The sequence below is a fragment of the Myxocyprinus asiaticus genome, chromosome 49 (assembly GCF_019703515.2).
Source record: "Myxocyprinus asiaticus isolate MX2 ecotype Aquarium Trade chromosome 49, UBuf_Myxa_2, whole genome shotgun sequence".
Lineage (NCBI taxonomy): Eukaryota > Metazoa > Chordata > Actinopteri > Cypriniformes > Catostomidae > Myxocyprinus > Myxocyprinus asiaticus.
In genome coordinates, this window is record NC_059392.1 from 14,803,848 (window position 1) to 14,823,708 (window position 19,861).

Here is a 19,861-nt window from a genome sequence, read left to right on the forward strand (position 1 = left end):
AATGGCCAAAATCCTTCCAGTTTGTCTTTGGGCACAGTGTTCTCAAAGTGCTGGATTATTTGCTGAAGCATCTGTTAGCAAATTGACAAGTCTCAAATGATCCTTGCTCTTGAAGGACTAGGCTGTTTTTGGAGGCTCCTTATATACTATGATATGATTGCCTCACCTGTTTAACATCTCCTGTTTCACATTGCCTTGTTATTTTAACTCATCAAATTGTTATTAGTCTTAAATTGCCCCTGTCTAAACTTTTTTGGAGTAAGTTGCAATCAACTAATTTGAAATTACTGTATGTAACAAAAAAAAAAAATAAAAAATAAAAAATGAAATTCACAATGCAAATCATATAATGTTTAGTTGTGGTGCTCTTAATATATAAAAGGGTGAATATAATTGACAAATTACTCCTTTTTGATTTTATTAGCATTTTCATACTTTCCCAACTTTTTCGGAATTGGGGTTGTATAAAGTATTCATTCTACTGTAAATTAAAAGAACAGTTAATCAAACCTATTAATTTAAATAGAATAGCAAGTTTTAGTGGTGAACTGTTAACGATGCCAGCTAGAAACTTACCCCGACATACATTTTGTAAGTTCAAATGAGACTATGGTTACAAAAGACAATACATTGTTATTATTATTTATGTAATGAAAAATATAATTTTCTTACACCTTTTATACCAGTTCATGTTATTTATTTATTTATTTTGGGGGGGGGGGGTTCCTCGATAAATGCCCACCTCTTCAGTCACTACTACATCACTGTGATAAAGTGACGTTAAATAATATGATTGAATTGATTCAAACCAGTTTATTTAGATGTTACAACATGAAGCACATTTTGAGGTTCACATTTTTTTCAGTGTATGTGTAAATAAAATAACAAAATAATGTAAAAGGATACTAAACTGCAGTTGGCCGATTAGCATGTTAATGGAAGCATTAGCAAGCATGTGTGTGTGTGTGCGTGTGTGTGTGTGTCCATCTTCATGCTCTGGATACATCAGAGGGATCTGTATCTAATTACAGTTAGAAATATAACAACATTTTTACTTAAGTTTACATGCCAAAACATGTACACACACTTGTATAGGTTCAGTGTTTGTGTTAACAAAATTTTAGTGCTAAAAATACATTTCCTGAAATCACACAGATATTCATTTAAATTAAATGCGGTCAACAGCATCATCATATGTAATAACATCATGTCCTGTTTGTGGTTCATTCATTTAATGCCTCTAAAAGAACACTCTCTAAAATTAATTGAGAAGTTCATATTTTCATTACCTCAGTGTTTCCACTCCAGTTTCTTTTCAAACAAAATAATTTTCTGTATTGCCTGAAGAAAAGTATCAAAAGATTATTTGCTGTGTCAATGACCTTTTTACATTATAAGTTCACAAAATAAAAAATGTTTAAAACATGGAAAGTGTGAATGATGCTGGTCATTCATCCTAACCCATATTTAATAATATTGTAGTATTTTACTCTCTGCTTCTGGCATGGGCACTTTAATCCTTTTCAGTTAAACATACAGATCACCACGACTATAAACACCTTGACTAATGTGGGTGCAAAAATACACATTCAGATGTACTTACAAGTTTTGTCAGATTTTAACTCTCCATTAGAACACGACACGTAAAGATGTTCAGATCTCCGCCAATTTCCAGTAATCCATCCAGACTTGCAAGAAAGTCTATAAATGTCACCATGTTTTACATAGACCTTATTTTGGGGGGGTTGTACATTGTACTTCTCAATACTGTCAGATGTAATTTCACAGGGCTCTATGACAGACAAAATCAATCTGATTAGACACAAATTGTAAAATAGTTCTTGATGAGAGTGAGATTCAAGAGAATAATTTAGAAATAGACGACTCACCCAGACACTTTGGCGGGGTCTCCCATCTCCCATTCTGACACTTATAATATTGCTGTTGTTTATCTAGCACATAGTCTCTTTGGCAAGTATAATAAACCTCTGTAATTACTTCACCATTCTTTCTAACTACAGTATAGTCTCCATGTTCAAGATGAGCTGGTGGTGGACAGATTTCACCTAAACAAATAAAGTAACAGACACATTTACGTCCATTTTGAGCAGTTTCACAATTTCCACAGAAAATATTTGTTCACTTTGAAATCTTCTAAATTTTTTGCAGAACATTGTTTATCATTTTAAATCTGATTGATGAGCAGTATATACTGTATATACCAATTAAATGTTTGTACATAACCTCTCATTTTTTATGAATACTATTTTCCACGTATCATAAAAGTAAAGCTATCAAAACTGTGAAATACCACAGACAAAAATATGGGTAAGTTGTGACCAAAAAACAACTACAAAAAATAAATAAATAAATAACCAACAAAAACTTTCTTAGATTTCATCTTCTTCAATTGGCAACATTTTGTCAACATTCTCTTTTGTCAGACAATGTTGATTACATCTCTGCACACTTTTCTTTCAACCACCTTCATGAGGTTCATCCTGTGATGCTTTGAAAACAGTATTAAAGGAGTTCCCATGTATACTGTGCACTTGGTTTCTGCTCTTTCTTCACTTTCTGCTCCAAATAAATGTTTTTTTTTTAGAGATAATGAAAACTGTGTTAATGTTGTCAAATGTGTTCATGTTTATTTTGGGGATTTTTTTCATAGTTATTCAATATTTCAAAAGTATACTAATGATCAGATTTTCAAGTGTTATTTTTACATTATTGCTATGTTCAGGCATTACAATGGTGTAGTTAATAAACACAAATATTAATCACTTATTAAACTAATGTGTAAGTTGAAATCTCCCTCTCTCTGTTCCGTTCCCACTTATTCACTCAATCAACAGTGTTGGGTAAGTTACTTTCAAAAAAGTAATCCACTACTGATTACTTCTCTAAAATTGAAATCTGATTACTTTTCTGATCACTTTGTTGGGAAGTAATCAGATTACTAATTACTTTACTTTGAAGTTACTTTCTAAAACCAATTAAATATGTGGAAAAAAAACAAATGTGACACTAATAGCTCTTTTATTACTTCTAATATTGACTGACCAAAAAAATAAAAAATTTACAGCAATATGACAAAGACAGCAACTTGGCTAAAGAGATCCAATGCATTTCTAAATATGCAACTTAACTTTATTATCTCAAATATGCTGTAGTAGTATCTTCAGGGGTGTGTGTGTGTGTGTGTGTGTGTGTGTATGTTTGTCCGCTATCTACAACCATCTTAGCTGTGTGTGGCATGTATGTGTACAGTACGCTTGTTTACCCGTGTTTGTGTTGGTGTGAAAGACAGAAAATTAATACAAATGAATTGAAAACATTTGCAAACAGCTTTGATAGTGAATCCATTATGTATTTGAATGCTTATTGTTTCTTTTCGGTGTGATTATACAGGTTTGCTTGTGTGTTGCATCATGCATGTGTATTTGTGCATGTACAGTATGTCTGTTTGTGTGTGTACATGTGCAGCATGTGTGTGTTTACACAACTTTACAGCACATGGATTATTTCTACCTCCCTGCTTGTGCTTGGACGAATTGAGTATCCTTTATCACCTGCGCACTATTGCATTGTGTCTGTGTTTAATTGTGTACGGTACACAAAGAACATAAAAGAGCCGTTTCTCAAGACACCGTTCCGCAAATGTTTCCACCTTGTGATATATCCCTCTGTCAGACGGGAACATGTGCTGTTTTTCATATACACCTGAAGCTGATCCCCTCTCCTCCCGCGGCAGCTGCAGCGGGACACATGAGGGAGACATGCGAGGATGGGGTAGAGCGCAGATATTTGAGGAGGATTTGTTGCCAGTCCAGTCTTGCATGTCTCTCTCCTCCAGCCAGAGCTGGGAGCTGACACAGAGCTCGCTGAGATTGATTATGAGCGCATGAAATCTTGAAACACTTTCGTTTTCAATTTGAATAAACAACTACACTCCGCTGCATCCATAGTAACACAGCTCACTCATCTGCCATTGCCTCCATATGTGTCCTCTATGCCATGGTGGTTTGTAAAGTGCATGCTCATTAGCTGCACAGCAACACACATAAAAGTACTAACATAGGACCGTAATACATTTTAAAAAGCATTCTACTTAATTAATATTATTGTCTTAGCAATAAATGTGTAATTCAAGAAATGTGATTTTATTCATGTCTGTAACTGTGATCAGATTAGTTCATTTTAAATCTGTAACACATTACACCCAACACTGATCAATAGTCCCTCTCATTCATACACAATGCGCAGACCTATATGAGGGTGATATAGACCTCTCAACATTTCAAGTGAAATGTTGAAGATCATGAAAAGCAGCAAGAAGAATGTTGTAGCACAAAGAACACAAAGTATATGTACTGTATATATTATGTTTTTAAATGGTAAGAAAACATCATGACATTCTCTAAAATGTTGGGGTTGAATCATCATGGGTCCAACCAGTTTTTGTCCAATGGGTAAGCAAATGTGATTGTAAGATTTTAAGGGGACTCACTTGTGCAGACAAATGCTCCATGCCATTCTTTATCTTCACACGTCCAAGTACCTTCTGGGATTTTTTCATATGGACTTTTGCACGTGTATGACAAATTTTCAAAGTTGTTGTACACATTTTTCTCATTTAACAGTGTCACAAACGTCATGTACTTTGTTGGTTTGGAACACTGAGATTTTTCTAAAGGAACAATATTGAATTGGTTCAATGTAAGTTCAGTGAAAGTGAACAGTTTTTTTTTTTTTTTTTTTTTTTTAGATATAATTTACTGTACAGTATGTATGACATGCCCAACATTTCCTTAAAAAGAAAGAAAGAAAGAAAGAAAGAAAGAAAGAAAGAAAGACGGTTCTTTTCAGTTTTACTCACTAATACATTTCGGGTAAATCCAGGTTTGTACGTCACATTTAGCAGTTGTCTCCCTCGACTCAAACCCCTCAAAACACTCAAAGCGTACTGTATCTCCATGTGAATATTCTCTCTTGTCTTGGTTTTCATCTACCAGCATGGCATTATTTACTGTCCGAAGAGGTTTTGAACAGAAAGCTGCCAGTAAGAGGCAACAAAACAAGAAGAGAGAAATCAGAGAGAAGAATCTTTTATACAAAAATAAGCAAAATTGTTATTAAATGTGTAACAATAATGTTTAATGATAAAGTTATAGAATAATGTAATGTCATTTTGTAGAGCCAAATAATGTTTTCTTATGAAGTAAATAAACAATACATTTACATTTTGATATGTATAGTGTGATCAACAGTTGAAATATTATGTTATTGGTGAGAAAGAAAAAGAGAGATGAAAACTTAGCACCTCCTCACATTTGTATTGCGCTGTATCTCCACGTAAATAGTTCCTCTTGTTGTGGTTTTAATGCACTATAATGGCATTGCTTTCTGAAGGGGTCATTAAAACATAGTTCCGATCACCAATCAAAACTCACCTTCACATTTCGGTGTTTCTCCCCAAGTTGCACTGTGGCAAAAAACTCTACTAGGCCCCCTGATTGTGAATAAGTTTCGACATTTGTATGCTACAGAAGATCCTTCAGGATAAAATTTTTGAGGGTCAGAGGTCATGACTGCATTTTCCACTTTTGGTGGAATGTCACAACGCACATCCTCTGTAAAAAGACATATATTACAAATTAAAACAACAAAAAATTGGAAAATAGTAATATATATATATATATATATATATATATATATATATATATATATATATATATATATATTTTCAAAATAGTACAATGCACTAGCAATAGATATGTCGCAAAAAAAAAAAAAATCACTAAAATATATTTCGGCTCCGCCCAACCAAAGCCTCATGTATTTGGTTCAGTATTAATAAAATGCCTTTAATTTGTTTTAATAATATTTACAACTTTAATTTCATGACATTATATCTGCAATTGCTACTTATGTGTACATGCATTTATGCCACCTTTGTGAAACACTAAATAATGTGTGTAAATATTCCATTTAAAAGCATACATGCTGCTTCATATGCAGCTTCTGTGTCGCCTTTGCAGATGGTAATAGATATGTAAGTATATAGATTACTTTTCCAGCCCACTGTGTTTGTCTTCATTGTTATTCTTAGTCATGTAATAAGAGTTCAAGAGGCTCACCCTCACAGGTTGGTGTCTCCCATTTACCCTTGACACATTTGATTGAGCTATGTGTTGATTTAAAGCCAGGATCACATTCAAATTCTGCAGATTCTCTATCATGATTCTTTGTTTGCTTTATTTTTCCATGATTGACTCTGGGGTAAGCGCCACATTCTTCCTCCCCTGTAAGAGCGATGACAAGTTATTAAACTAGTTAACTAGTAAACTAGTCTTTTGTCTTACACATGAGACTGACTTAAATAAAACACACTCACTGATACACTGTGGCTCATCAGACCAAGACCTCTCATTGCATGCCACTGATTCCCACCAGTTCCCACTGAATGGTTTATAACCTGTATTGCACGAATAGTAGAATTTTCTCTCATTTATGGAAGCTCTGTATATGAACCCGTTTTTCAAGGATGGAGTAATGCAAGATACTTCCTTTGCTGTGGGGAAAAAACATTAAAAAAAAATTGCATTAACACAAAGTCATTTCATATAATTGGTTTCTGAGTTATCAAAGGGAAGATTATAATTATTTGATTGGATAATGAAATTAAATGTAATTTAAGGCTCTCGCATTGTCAACAAACTGTAGCTTGCCAGTGCAGTGCTGTATGCCTGTCCATTGGCCCTGGGAATTACAGGTGATTTGTACACGCTGCTCTGGTTCAAAACCAGAGTGACATTTATATACTATTCTTGAAAAGATGTTGTAGATTTGTCTCTGATCTCCCTCAGTCTCTGCATTTGGGATTTTTGGTACTTCACACTTAATTTCTGGAAAACATCCAACTTACTAATTAATCACAGAATTCATGTGAATTATGTATCAGTACCACAGATTGTTACGCTTTTTAGAAGAACATACCAGCACACAGTGGATCTGGTTTCCAGCCGTCTTGTGTACATTTGGCCTTCTGTGCCATTTGACTATATCCAGAATTACAATAGTAATATATTTCTGCATCCAATTTTAAGTCTCCTCTAAAGTAATATTCTGGATGAGAAACACGTCTGTCATGTGGAACTTCACATCTAATATCTGAAACAAGATTCACATTCTTTTAATAATAAGCAATGGATTCAGCACCAAGTCAAGAAGTGATTCTCTGCAAGCTTACCCACACAAGTAGGCTCGTTATCCCATTGCCCGTCAACTTGGCATGTAAATGATTTTGTGGTTTCTTTTATGCCAAATATCCAGTATCTTTCAGAGCAGGTAATTTTCACACTTTCTCCAGCTCTGAAAATTTTTTTTCCCTCTGGTTCGATTCTTACTATTCCATAACTGGTTGACTTAATCTGACAAGTTAAATCTGTTCAAAACAAAATTAATCAATACTAAGTTAAGAAGAGGTCAAGCATTAAAAATAATAACTTTATAACGAAATGTGTTTATATTTTTCTTTTAGGGACAAAATTATTTTGATTTACAACATTAGCAAATAAATACATTTTTGAAATGCCAAAACTATTCCTGGTAAATACTCCTAGAATTCAATTTCTGTGAAAAACTATAAACATTTATACATTTAATTCTAAATAAGCAATTGAAATACACAGGACATTGATTAGAGTGTAAACAAAGAATTTACAAAGAATAATGAAGACACACTTATATAATGCGATTTTTAAAGAAAATAAAATTTACTTTAACAGTTCTGCATTAAAGTTTAACGCATCTAAAAGGTTTTATAAAATATTATCAAGATATCAGAGTTCATTGTGATAAGCATTTTCCCAGCTTATTTAGAAAATTGTTTAGTTTTATAACATAAGTATTTTAATGTTAATGACATCTTTGTAGCACTCTTCCACCAGCTCCACAGCTGCTTCATGTGACATTTTAAGTGATGTGAATTTTATCTCTTCATGAAACGCAAAGTGCGTCAAACACCAATTTGGTCCTTTGAAAAAAATAGGATGAAAAATACCACCAGTAATAACCATTATTGTTCATTATAATCCATGGAATTAAGTTTGTGTCATCTATTACTGATTTTAATTTACAACCCATGTATGTTTTTATATTAAAAGTTGACAGCCCATATGCTGTGTCTAAAGTGGGTAGGACAACGAGAAATGTCACCCCAGAGAATACTGTTTAAAATACTCAGTAAAGTGAATAAGCTATAATTAATAATTTATTGTGTAGTAATATAGTGCTTCATTTTGTTTCAGTTTTTGCATGAAAGATGTTCACATGTCAGATTAATTTTTAACTGCAGCGTTGAAAGATCCATATGTCTTTAAACACAAAAGAAGACCACAAATGTTTGCATATACATAATTCCATTGTGTAACACTTTGAGTCACCTTAGTTTTAAGGTACACTGGACCAGTATCTAGGTTCAGAGGAGCGGTAATGAAACTTGGGAAAAAATAAAAAGCACATATAGACCATCAAATGCTTGAACTGCCGGCTTGTATTAACAAAAGTGAGAAACTTTAAATGTCACATTACACATTAAGTAAAAAAATAAAAATGAATTGCCATCCAAAAAAATATATAACTACAATAAAATAAAATGAGATGACTGTGGAGATGAGGGTGTGGTCGAGCACCGGTCTGGGGAGAGAGAAAGCGGTAAGGACAGATGTAAGGTAGATACCTGAGATAAATTGTGACAAATTACCATTTCCATGTTCACAGTGAGAGTCGGGGGAGATAAAAGACAGCCCAGTCCACCGAAAGAGGGAGAGAGTGTCCAGCGGAGAAACTGTATGTGTGTTGGCCGCTGCCTTTGTTCTTTGATTGAAGCACCTTGACTTTGTGTTTGTTTGAAGCTGTACAGCACACTGTAAAGCGAACGAGTTTTGAGTTGAATTAAAGACACTCCTGTGTTGGAATCGCCATGTCCCGCTTCCTCCTTTTGATCCAAATATGAACATCTGTTACAATGACCTTTTGAACTTATTTGCTCTTTTACCCCTTCTTTTTCCTATAGGTTTTCTTCTATGTATTGAACTAGTTTGGTTTGCCAAGTTGGTTGATATTGTTTTAGTTCAGAACTAATACAATTCTATTTTATTCGCTTTTAGGCCTAATTGATATGAGTTTGTTTTTTCCCTTGCTCACTCTGTTTTTCACTAGACAGTAATATTCAGGATGTTCCAAAATACCTTTTCTGTTTTAACACAAAAAATACAGCACCAAACTCAACATTCAAGAAAATAAGACAATTCACAAAAGTTACAATATTAGAATAATATTGTAACTGTATTGTATTGTATAAGAATACAATATTCACATCATAACTGGTTTCACAACATCAGCAGTACACAACTCTAGCTACTGTCAGTTCTCTGTAATCAACTCAGTCCAATTTCTGTCTGCAGGAAACAAAGTGGGACAGTCTTTACAGTCCTACCAGGATAGAAAATATCCAAGTAAAGTTGCCTTTTCTGCAGATGGCTGATACTGTATGAAACAGTTTCTATCCTCCTTAGTGGTTAGCTGGGTGGCTCGCCATCTCATTGAAATGAATTGTCAGATGTTCAAAAAGACCTGTCCAAATCCGTTTATTTCGAATTTACAAACATGAATAAACTCCAAGTCAATCCCACAATTGTGTGTGGAAGGATTTCAAAACTATAGAACTTCAGAACAACTTAAAGTTACTTTTTCAAACATATAATCAAAGTTTTCTTCGTCACTCAACTGATCAATTCCAGCATCTCCTCTCGTCTGCTCATCTAGTGCTTTCTCTTATCTAATCAGCAAATGTGCCCGGTTCTTAACGGGCCCGTGTTCCTTTTTATCACTCATGTCAAAACTGTGTTATATACATTTTAATTGCTTAATTTAGTATCCTAGAATGTTATGTTAAGGTATATTATTTTATTTTAGATACTTGAAGGTGCGTATTTATATTTATGTGACTGTTAGAATTTTAACCTGGGTTACAACTGTCTTGCATTGTGAGTCTTTTGAGGTTGAACAAGAAAAAGATCAGAATCTTTCTGTCAGCAAATATTTGTTGACCAGGTTCGCCAATTTTCAGATAAAAAGTAAACGTGTTAGATAGGACATCAATGGCAGTCAAATCACTTGGAAATAATTTCATCACAGCCTAAAGAAAGTTGAACATGGTGGCAAAAGGGACTTTAATTATCACTAAAAATACTTTAAATATAAGAGAAAAAAGCCTTCTAGTGAGTGAAATATCAAATTTTTCTCATTATGACTGAATGTAGGCTGAATCTTAACCCCTTAACGGGTCTGTAGGCGGGGCCTGGAGTGTGTAATAGGTTTACACTTAAAATTTAAAAGTCTGTGGATTCATAAATAGTCACATGTAATACCGTTTGAAAGCATGGAATCTGATTTTTTAACATACATTTTGCATTTATGTTACATAGGGCCTGAAAACCTCCACTGCGCAAATGAGTGCAACCCAGTAGTAATGATGTGGTAATATATAAAAGTTTTTCAAATAGCACTGAAATAGTCAAGTCATTTCTGAAATGAAAGCTGAAAAGAATGTGACTATTTATTTTAATGTTGTTGTCATAACACCACATTTCAAATGATTTTCCAAATAGTCATGGAGTGAAATGTGATCTCTGTAAGACAACAAAGACAAATATCTCACGTCTTCTCTGATCACTGCTTCTGTAAGCCCCAAGTAGCCACAAACCCTATATCAGCTCTTAACTTAGGTTGTTTTCTTCAAAGTGAGCCATTTTCTACTTGACTATGAGCTTGGTAAATAATCCAATATTAAGTCTCAGGTGTCCAGATCAAAATATGCAATATAAAATGAATGATAAACAAATAATGGTCAAAATATGTTCTCAACTGTCAATGAAATATTATACATCATCTCAAAGCTGAAGATTGTAGCTTTTTAATGACAACTAGATTGAACTTCTAGTCCACTCAATCACCGAGACTTTTACGAAAATGTGGGGAAGGTGTGTGGGATCATAAAAGGCATCTCTAATTTTTGACATCAATGAAAACGATGAAAAGAAAATTCACTGTATAAAGCTATCAAAAATCTCCTAGATCAAATCTAATTTTCCACAACTCATGTTGCCAAGAGTTTTATACTGAAATTTTACTTCAATGTTTCGTCAGCGGAATGATCCAAAAACACTTTAAACAACTGTACAATCAGGGGTTGAAATCAACACCCACCAACCTGTCAAATGCAGGTAAAAATCAGCATGGCGTGTTACTCCGTCACTCTTACCAGCCACTTTGGCGGTTGACCTTTTCAGGGTTTTGCTCTATTGACAATTCTATGAATGTCGGGTGACTCAGAGCTGCTGGCGATGTAAATTTAATTGTATTCATGCCTCTTATAAATTATAATCGGTGCAGGGCAAACGAAGCGTGCTTTCACGTGAACAGCTGCAGCGCACATTATGCTGGATGTCCACTGGGCCGTGGTGAGCGAAGCGATGCAAGGGTTATCAGTTAATTTGAATGGGAGCTGAGCGCTATGCTCGTGAGGTGGATTCTCATTGGAATAAATTGAAAACAGTGGACACACACGCCAGTGGACACGTACGGTCGGCGTGCTCCAGAGCAAAACTTGCGAGTTCAGTTGGGCTTTACTCGATATCAGGGTGGCCGGCAGAGACAGTAAAACGTATATGACCCACTTGAATTCTACATAGAACATTCTAGTATAAAGCTCTGATGACGTAAAAAGGAAACAAATAATACACATGATCTATTTTTAAAATACACATCATCCTTACTAAATGTTTTGGTAATTGGTAATGTTTTACGTTTTACTAAAAAAATATAAACTAAAAATCCTGCACTAAATGGTAACTTGTATAGATTCATATTTAGTCTATTAGACTTTATTTTTATGTTTATCTAACTCTAACAGTAAAAGTTGTAGTTAAAGGTTTCTAAATGTGTTTAGGCTATTTTTTTATTTATTTATTTTTTATAACAAATTCTGTAACACTTTACAATAATTATTAATTAATTATAAATACATTTATTAACATTTTGTAAATAGTTGTAAATAGAGTGTGTAAGGTGAGTTTGTAATTTTGGGTGTTAAAAAAGGCAGCACATTAGCTCGATACTAATAAAGAAATGCCATTATGCTCTCTCAAAAATTTAAGACACTGAATTGACTTGAAAATGCTGCCAATTTAATCCAGTTGCCTCTGTGTGACAATTATTCTATTTCCAAGCACAACATAAAAAAAATAAATAATAATAAATAAAAAAAAATTGTGCACATTAAATATTATGAGTAAAATACACAACTTAGTTTTACAGCAGTAAAAATTAAATGTCAGTAGTTTTACCTACTCTAATGTGTTCTTTGGACAACTATGAAAATGTTGTCTTAACAGAAATCTCTTTTCTGCCTTAAAAAAAACTTAAATGTGCAATCAGAAATGTTTTCATTTTGTGTGTGTTGGGGGGCAGGTTTAAGTGGTTTACTAGGACTTTTTTTAGGTTACAAACTGGTAATTACAAGGGTATTATGCTATAAATGTGATTTATGAGGATATTTCTAGTGTGCCCATAATTCAAATCACTTAAAAAATATACAAAATTATGTTTTTTGGAAAATTAAAAAATGCAGAAAGTTTTTTGTGAGGGTTAGGTTTAAGAGTAGGATTAGGGTTAGGGGATAGAATCTATAGTTTGTACAGTATAAAAATCATTATGTCTATGGAGAGTTATCATAAGGATAGCTGCACCAACATGTGTGTGTTTGTGTTTGTGTGTGTGTGTGTGTGTGTGTGTGTGTGTGTGTGTGTGTGTGTGTGTGTGTGTGTCATCTTGGACTTACACCGACACCTAGTGGTGTGGATGCAGCATCATTCAAATGCATTAGTTTTCAGTTACTGATGCCATTGTAGAAATTATTCACAGTCAGTCATGATTAATTTCATCCATGAGTGAAAGTATTTAATAACTGTGCGGTTACTGAGATTAAGCGAATAGTATTTGTGTGGTTAGATGTGATTCTAACATGGCAGACTCCATCAGGGGAACCTCTCCATATAAAATAAAACAGCGTTTATAAGGTTAAAGATATGAGTCTGTCTGGCAGTTAACTTTCACTATTTCATTATTATTGTAGGAATTTTTCTCCAATCGTTTTATGTTTTCATATTTAATGTCCTTTTGAAGACATACTTAAAAGCACAAACAACACATACATGCAGACATGAAGAAAAGTTTAAAAGTGCATATAATGTGTATATCATTGATCAATGAAATATAAATATAAATGACATTAAAATAAATAACAAAATGAAAAAAGTAAAGAAGAAGGGCAGTAAACTTACCTTGAGCTTGTACAAATGTAAAGGATAAAACCAAAAAGGCAAAGCCAATGTGTTTTATAGGAACTTTCATTTTTGAACTTCACAAATGACTGTAGCTCTATTCTGCTTGGGGATCAACAAGTTAATCATTTACCAAAGTCAGAAAGACATCTCACTTACACCAGACCTCTCTGAGCAAAGACAACATTTCCTTAAAAAAAAAAAAAAAAGAAAAGAAAAGAAAAAAATCATATCCAAAGCTGCCATTCACATGTCATTTGGACACACTTAGAGATAGCTCCTTTAAAGAGAATTACAGTTTCTTGAGTCACACATTTACAAGGGCAGTTTCCAAAATGGGGCATTGTTGCAAAGAAACTAGAGACACAAGGAGAACATTTCATAATATTTTCAAGCTTTCAAACATTGCAACAGTACTGCCATTGCAAAATGTGTCTTTTAGAATTGAGCTGATAAACACAGAGATAGTTTGTAACTGAGGTTACTTAAAACATTTGAGTGTGCTAAACTTTCACACACACACAAAAAAAAATAAATAATAATAATAATAATAATAAATAAATACATTTTAAAAAACTTGTATCTGTTGTCCTAAATGAACCTCATTATCTCACACTAAATAAAAGTTTTTTTTAACCATAAAAGAAGAATGCAGTTTACTGGATCTTACAGTGTTGGCTTTTGGTAAACACTAAAACATTTAATTTAAGGTCTTTGAATTCATTTATAAATGTTTGTCTGTAAGATATGCAGTTCATTGAACACACTGTGAACTTCTGTTACAACATAGCCCAATAGCCAGACACATCCCCCATCAGTCCATGTCAACTTGAGTGTATGCTAACAATTAAGCAAAAATTGGAAAATTTCAAGCTGATTTTTCAGTTCAACATTTTAAAATGATGATATAATTTTCAATAAAAAATAATATAAAATGAAAGCTTTTTCACAAGTGTACCCACAGTACTTAGATTATATACTTGATATAATCATGAGAATGAGAGTACAGGTTTTAGCAAAAGACCTTTAACTTTTACAGCAAACATAGCTTATTTGACTTCACAGTGGTCCCGAGTATCAGTATGATTGGTAATCACATTTTTTATGGAGAAACTGCACCACCAAGTGGTTCACATGACAAGTCCCTAAGTGATGGTGTTTTAATCAGATCACATGAAACAGTCCAGAGGTTTGTTCTGAACATTTTAATATTTAATTTTTTTACAAATGGGTGCTCAGGTAAGCATTCACAAAACTAAATTTTTTAAATATTCGGATGACACAGCTATTTTAAGTTGACTTTATGCGCAGGACAATATTAGCACTATCTACCAGTCAGAAATAAGCCGGTCTGTTGACTGGTGTGATAACAATAAGTTAATAATAAACACAAAGAAAAATGAGGAGATTGTCTTTGATCCAAAATGTATAGGTGACCATCGTCAAGTGGTTATACATGACCAACACATTATTCAGACGCAGACTTATAAGTATTTGGGCGTTTATATAGATAGTTAATTTACTTGGAAAACACACATTGAATGGGTTTGCACCCGTCTGCACCAGAGATTGTACTTTTTACGCAGACTGTGTCTTTATGGGGTTAATAAGGATATTATGTTGTTGTTTTACAAAGCTGTTTTAGAAAAAATTGTCAGGTATGGTATTATGATATGGTTTGGGAACCTAACTATACAGCTCAAATCTAAATTGGTGCACCTGGTAATGACAGCAATGAAAATTGTTGGGCAGGAAGAACATCTTAATCTTCAGGGTTTATATGAGCAATGCATTCTTTATCAGGTGCAGAAGATCTTTTGCAATCAAACAATTTTTTTGTATTCACAGTATGAATTGCTTCCCACCAGGAGAAGATATAGAGCTCCATTTTGCAAATTAAATAGATATAAGAATTCCTTTGTACCTGTATCTGTGCGAATGTTTAATAGCAGTTTAGCTTGTTGATATGTTATTATTTTTATTATATTATATGTACTATTTGTGTGTCTGTGTGGTAATGTTTGATGCTTTTGTGATGCGTTTTTCTTATTTTTTTCAATGCAGCAACATGAAGTCCACAACAAATTTCCCTTCAGGGACAATAAAGTATACATCAACTTTAATATGAACATCGTTCTGAATTGATGATATGAAGATTCAGGAGATTCAGCTGACATTTTGCTTGGTTTATAAAAAACAACAACTACATCTTAGGTCTGTATTATTTAACTCCCCTTTAAATGTATATCCCAGACTATCGCAGATTAAATTTATATGGAAAAACTATAATGTAAAAGTTGTTTTTAATATAATTTTTTTTTTTTTTTTAATTCCTTTCGGCAATGACTTATCTCTCATAAGGCAGTGGTCCTCGTGCTGGAATACCCCAGCACGGCACATTTTGGATGTCTCTCTTATCTGACACACCCAGTTCAGGTCTGCATCCGAAAGCTTTAGAAGTGGTCAGGGCCTCTGATAACGGGGTACAACTGGACCTTTTGTCCTTGGCCTGGGCTCGAGGGTGGCCACAGAAAGTCTATTCCATATTGTATAGCACATCTAAACGCATTCAGAGGGAGCTGCGGATGTAAACACGGATATAGTATGTAACTGCGAAATCTGTCTGGGTAGCGCACGTTGATGTGATAACTCTTTGTTTTAGCACAGCGGTTGATTGACAGGTGAGAGGTGACGCTTCACTGCTGCCTGGATGCATATAGGAAAGATTAGTGTTCACACCTCAAAAGCGATGTGATCACATGTGGTTTTTGTGATCCGATCACAAAATGTTTTAGACCACGTTTAGACCTGTATTTAGCGTTGAGCACGTGTTTTTCTTATGCCATCCATCACCCATACAAGAATGAGGCAAATTCTGAACCTACAGAACATAGGACTGCAGCGTGCATTTTGTTTACCACTGCTGTTTGTAACTTGGCTGTATGGGTAGTGCTGTTAAGCCTGAAGACCTACTCTCTATTTTATAGAATCCACCTTTTCCTGACTTCTCCATGGATTCCGCCATTACAGCGAGAGGCTTCCTCTTGGGTGCTCCGCACTTCTGCTTACTGCTGATTAGAGGTTGTTATAACAACTACATGTGGCTTAAAAACTACTGGAAAATGAAAGTTACAACTCGTTATTTTCATATGAAAATTAGCTTTTAATTCACCGCAAATGTTTGCCAGACGTTTGCAGCTCTTCGCCGGTGGTGGTGAACCTCCGGCAAACCTTTGGCAACAATGGACAAAGTTTTCTGCAAAGCTCATTTGCATGTGAAAATGATCAGTGGTGAATTTGAATCTCGATTTTCGTAAGGAATGTCCTCTTTTCACGGACATGTCCTGTTTTTCTAACCTTAAAAGCATCCGGTTGGGATTTCTAGATTGCCTAAATGTCTAGGATTTGTCTGTTTTGTTGTGCTAGAGCCAAGTGGAGTAACATTACCATGTAAATGTATGAGATTAGATTGGGTACACATCCATTCGTGGGATTGCCGTCAAAACCGTATGTCCATATGCAGCCTTTAGTGAGAAAGAAATTTATGTTAAATAAATACAACACTGTTTTTGACTGTTGTTATTAATATTTTCAGTGCTTTGTAATGTGAAAAAGCTGCGAAGCGGAAGTCTTTAGCATCCACAGTGGAAGAAAGTGCTAAGCATAATGGGACATTTCGCTGCCAGTGAAAAAGGTGGATACACTCAATAATCACTTTATTAGGAACACCTTAACATCAACTTATACATGCGATTATCTAATCAGCCAATCATGTGGCAGCAGGGCAATGCATTAAATCAAGCATATATGGGTCAGGAGCTTCAGTTAATGTTCACATCAACCATCAGTATGGGGAAAAAATTTTATCTCACTGATTTCAACCATGGCATGATTGTTGGCACCAGACGGGCTGGTTTGAGTATTTCTGTAACTGATGATCTCCTGGGATTTTCACGCACAACAGTCTCTAGAGAAGGGTGTCCCAATTATTTTTCGCCAAGAGTCAAATTCTGTCAACAATACAAATTCAAGGGTCACATCTGTCGATGTAATGACAAATTTATTGTGCTGCTGCTTTTATTATAATTATTATTATTATTATTACTATTGTTGTTTTTATTATTAAAAGAGTCACACATAAATATTCATATTTTTTATTAGTTCTTTTTCTCAGTATTAGTGGCCTGTTTTATTTATTCAAACAATTATGAACAGTTTGTCTGTATACAGATACACAAAACTACACAACTTTGCCTGCTAAAAAAAAAAAAGAAAAAGAAAAAACGTTAATGAACAACCTGGATCTCCATGTCTTCTATGCGAGTCAACTGTTCTTGCTCATCTCCAAACATGATCTACTCCCTGCACTTTCACTTTCAATTATTAGACCTATTAGCATAAATATTGTTATTGCTCTTAAGGACAAATATAACAAAGTATTGCAATCCTTTCAATAAAGAAAACACCGTGAGCCAATGTTTTCTTATAAATTATATGTAACATTAGGCTATGCATCATATCTTTTACTGTACAATGTTATTCTTACTGTGCACTATTCCACGTGTATTTGTATCACATTACATTGTGTTATATTATCCAGGCATTAATCCAGACACTAAAAAATAGTTGGCTTCAGGAGCCCATCTGGAATATTCTCGTAACAAAATACATGTACAAATATAAATAGGACATATATGAGAATCAGAATGAGCGTTATTGCCAAGTATACTTACACATACAAGGAATTTTTCTTGGGGACAGAAGCTACCAGTGCACAAAAAATACACAACAAGAAAGAGATAATAATAATACAAAATAAAAAAAAAAGCCAAAGAAATTATAACTATATATAGAAATACACAATAAGACAAATATATATATATATATATATATATATATATACAAATACAAATCTGTTATATACAGTGCAAGGGAATGTAATGCAGAAGAGATAGGCTATGTTCAATAAATATAATTGACTAAGCTGTGTATTGCACATAATTATTGCCCAATGGGGCAGTTTTAACTGCTCATGAGATGGATAGCCTGAGAGAAAAAATTGTTCTTGTGCCTAACAGTTCTTGTGCTCAGAGCTCTGTAGTCCCAGCCAGAAGGCAACAGTTCAAAAAGGTAGTGGGCAGGGTGAGTGGGGTCCAGAGTGATTTTTCCAACCCTTTTCCTCACTCTGGAAGTGTACAGTTCTTGAAGGAAGGGCAGGGGGAACCAAAAATCTGCTCTGCAGTTTGAACTGTCCTTTGTGGTCTTCTGATGTCCGATTTCGTAGCTGAACCAAACCAGACAGTTACTGAAATGTGGAGGACAAACTCAGTGGCTGCTGAGTAGAACTGGATTAGCAGTGCCTGTGGCAAGTTTAACTTCCTCAACTGGCGAAGGAAGTATAACCTCTTCTGGGCCTTTTTCACAATGGAGTCAATGTGGGACTCCCACTTCAGGTCCTGTGAGATGGTAGTGCCCAGGAACCTGAATGACTCCACTGCTGCCACAGTGCTGTTTAGAATTGTGATCAGTGTCAATGTTGGGGTGTACCTCTTAAAGTCCACAATCATCTCCACTGTTATGAGCATGTTGAGCTCCAGGTTGTTATAACTGCACCAGTGAGCCAGCCATTCAACCTTCTTTCTGTATGCAGACTCATCGTCAACTTGGATGAGGCTGATTATATTAATAATAGGATGACAGGATTACAAGATACTTCTGTTGAACAGAAGGCTAAAGTAAGTTGTACTGAATGTAAAGAGAATGTCAAAAAAGAAAGGCAAAGTTTGTGTTGTATTAAAGATGTGAAGGTTCTACAGTATGTTGTTTGAATGGGCAAAAGAAAGCAGGGGATGATAGAAGTAGGTTGAAAGATTTGGAAGAGGTTTTCTTGAAGATGGTTTTAAGATGGGAAAGTTTGAAAGCAGTTAATATAATTAATTATTATAATTATCACTATTTTCACTGTTGAAGAATAACATATATATTATTGTGAGATTCTAAAATGAAAAAGAAGGAATAACTGTAAAAATATTAGAAACAGCGTGAGGGAGTGGAATGTCCCCCTCCGAATTCCTCCCCCGCCCTACTCTCTCTCACTCTCTCAGTCTAAGTTTCATAATTGTCTGCTTGAAACAGAAACACAAAAGCAGATTTTGAAGTGTGCTAAAATTAAATCTCTAAATTGTTTTATTTTCTTTTGATTTTCTTTTATATGGAAAATAATGTGACAATAACTTGACAATAATGTTAGATGAAGTGATATGAAGGAGAGGTTCAAACAGCTTTCCTCGTCATGATTAAAGGTTTTATATATGCAGAGGGCGATTTTAAGTTAAGAGTTTATAATAAAGACAAGAGATTCAGCTGAAAGTTGATCTGACACACTTAATGTAGGTTCAAAAACAATCTAGAGACTATTATTGAATTAAGGTGATGTTTTAAATTAAGCTTCC

The 19,861-nt window shown here is 34.3% G+C and overlaps 1 protein-coding gene across 4 annotated transcripts in view; it reads right to left on the reverse strand.

Moving 5' to 3' along the window:
* Positions 1–798: 798 nt before the first annotated feature.
* The window catches only part of LOC127438253 (complement factor H-like), a 137,643-nt gene continuing 118,580 nt past the window's right edge, over positions 799–19,861 (reverse strand). Inside the window, exons 14-18 of one of the 4 annotated variants that reach the window (XM_051693707.1) lie at positions 4,511–4,690; positions 1,890–2,066; positions 1,604–1,792; positions 1,290–1,341; positions 799–1,021 (exon numbers count right to left, since the gene is read on the reverse strand). In XM_051693707.1, the coding sequence (XP_051549667.1) occupies positions 1,316–1,341; positions 1,604–1,792; positions 1,890–2,066; positions 4,511–4,690 (572 nt within the window). In that variant the 3' untranslated portion in view covers positions 799–1,021; positions 1,290–1,315. The remainder of the gene's footprint in view (positions 1,022–1,289; positions 1,342–1,603; positions 1,793–1,889; positions 2,067–4,510; positions 4,691–19,861) is intronic. The other 3 variants (XM_051693706.1, XM_051693705.1, XM_051693704.1) reach the window with 3 other exon arrangements.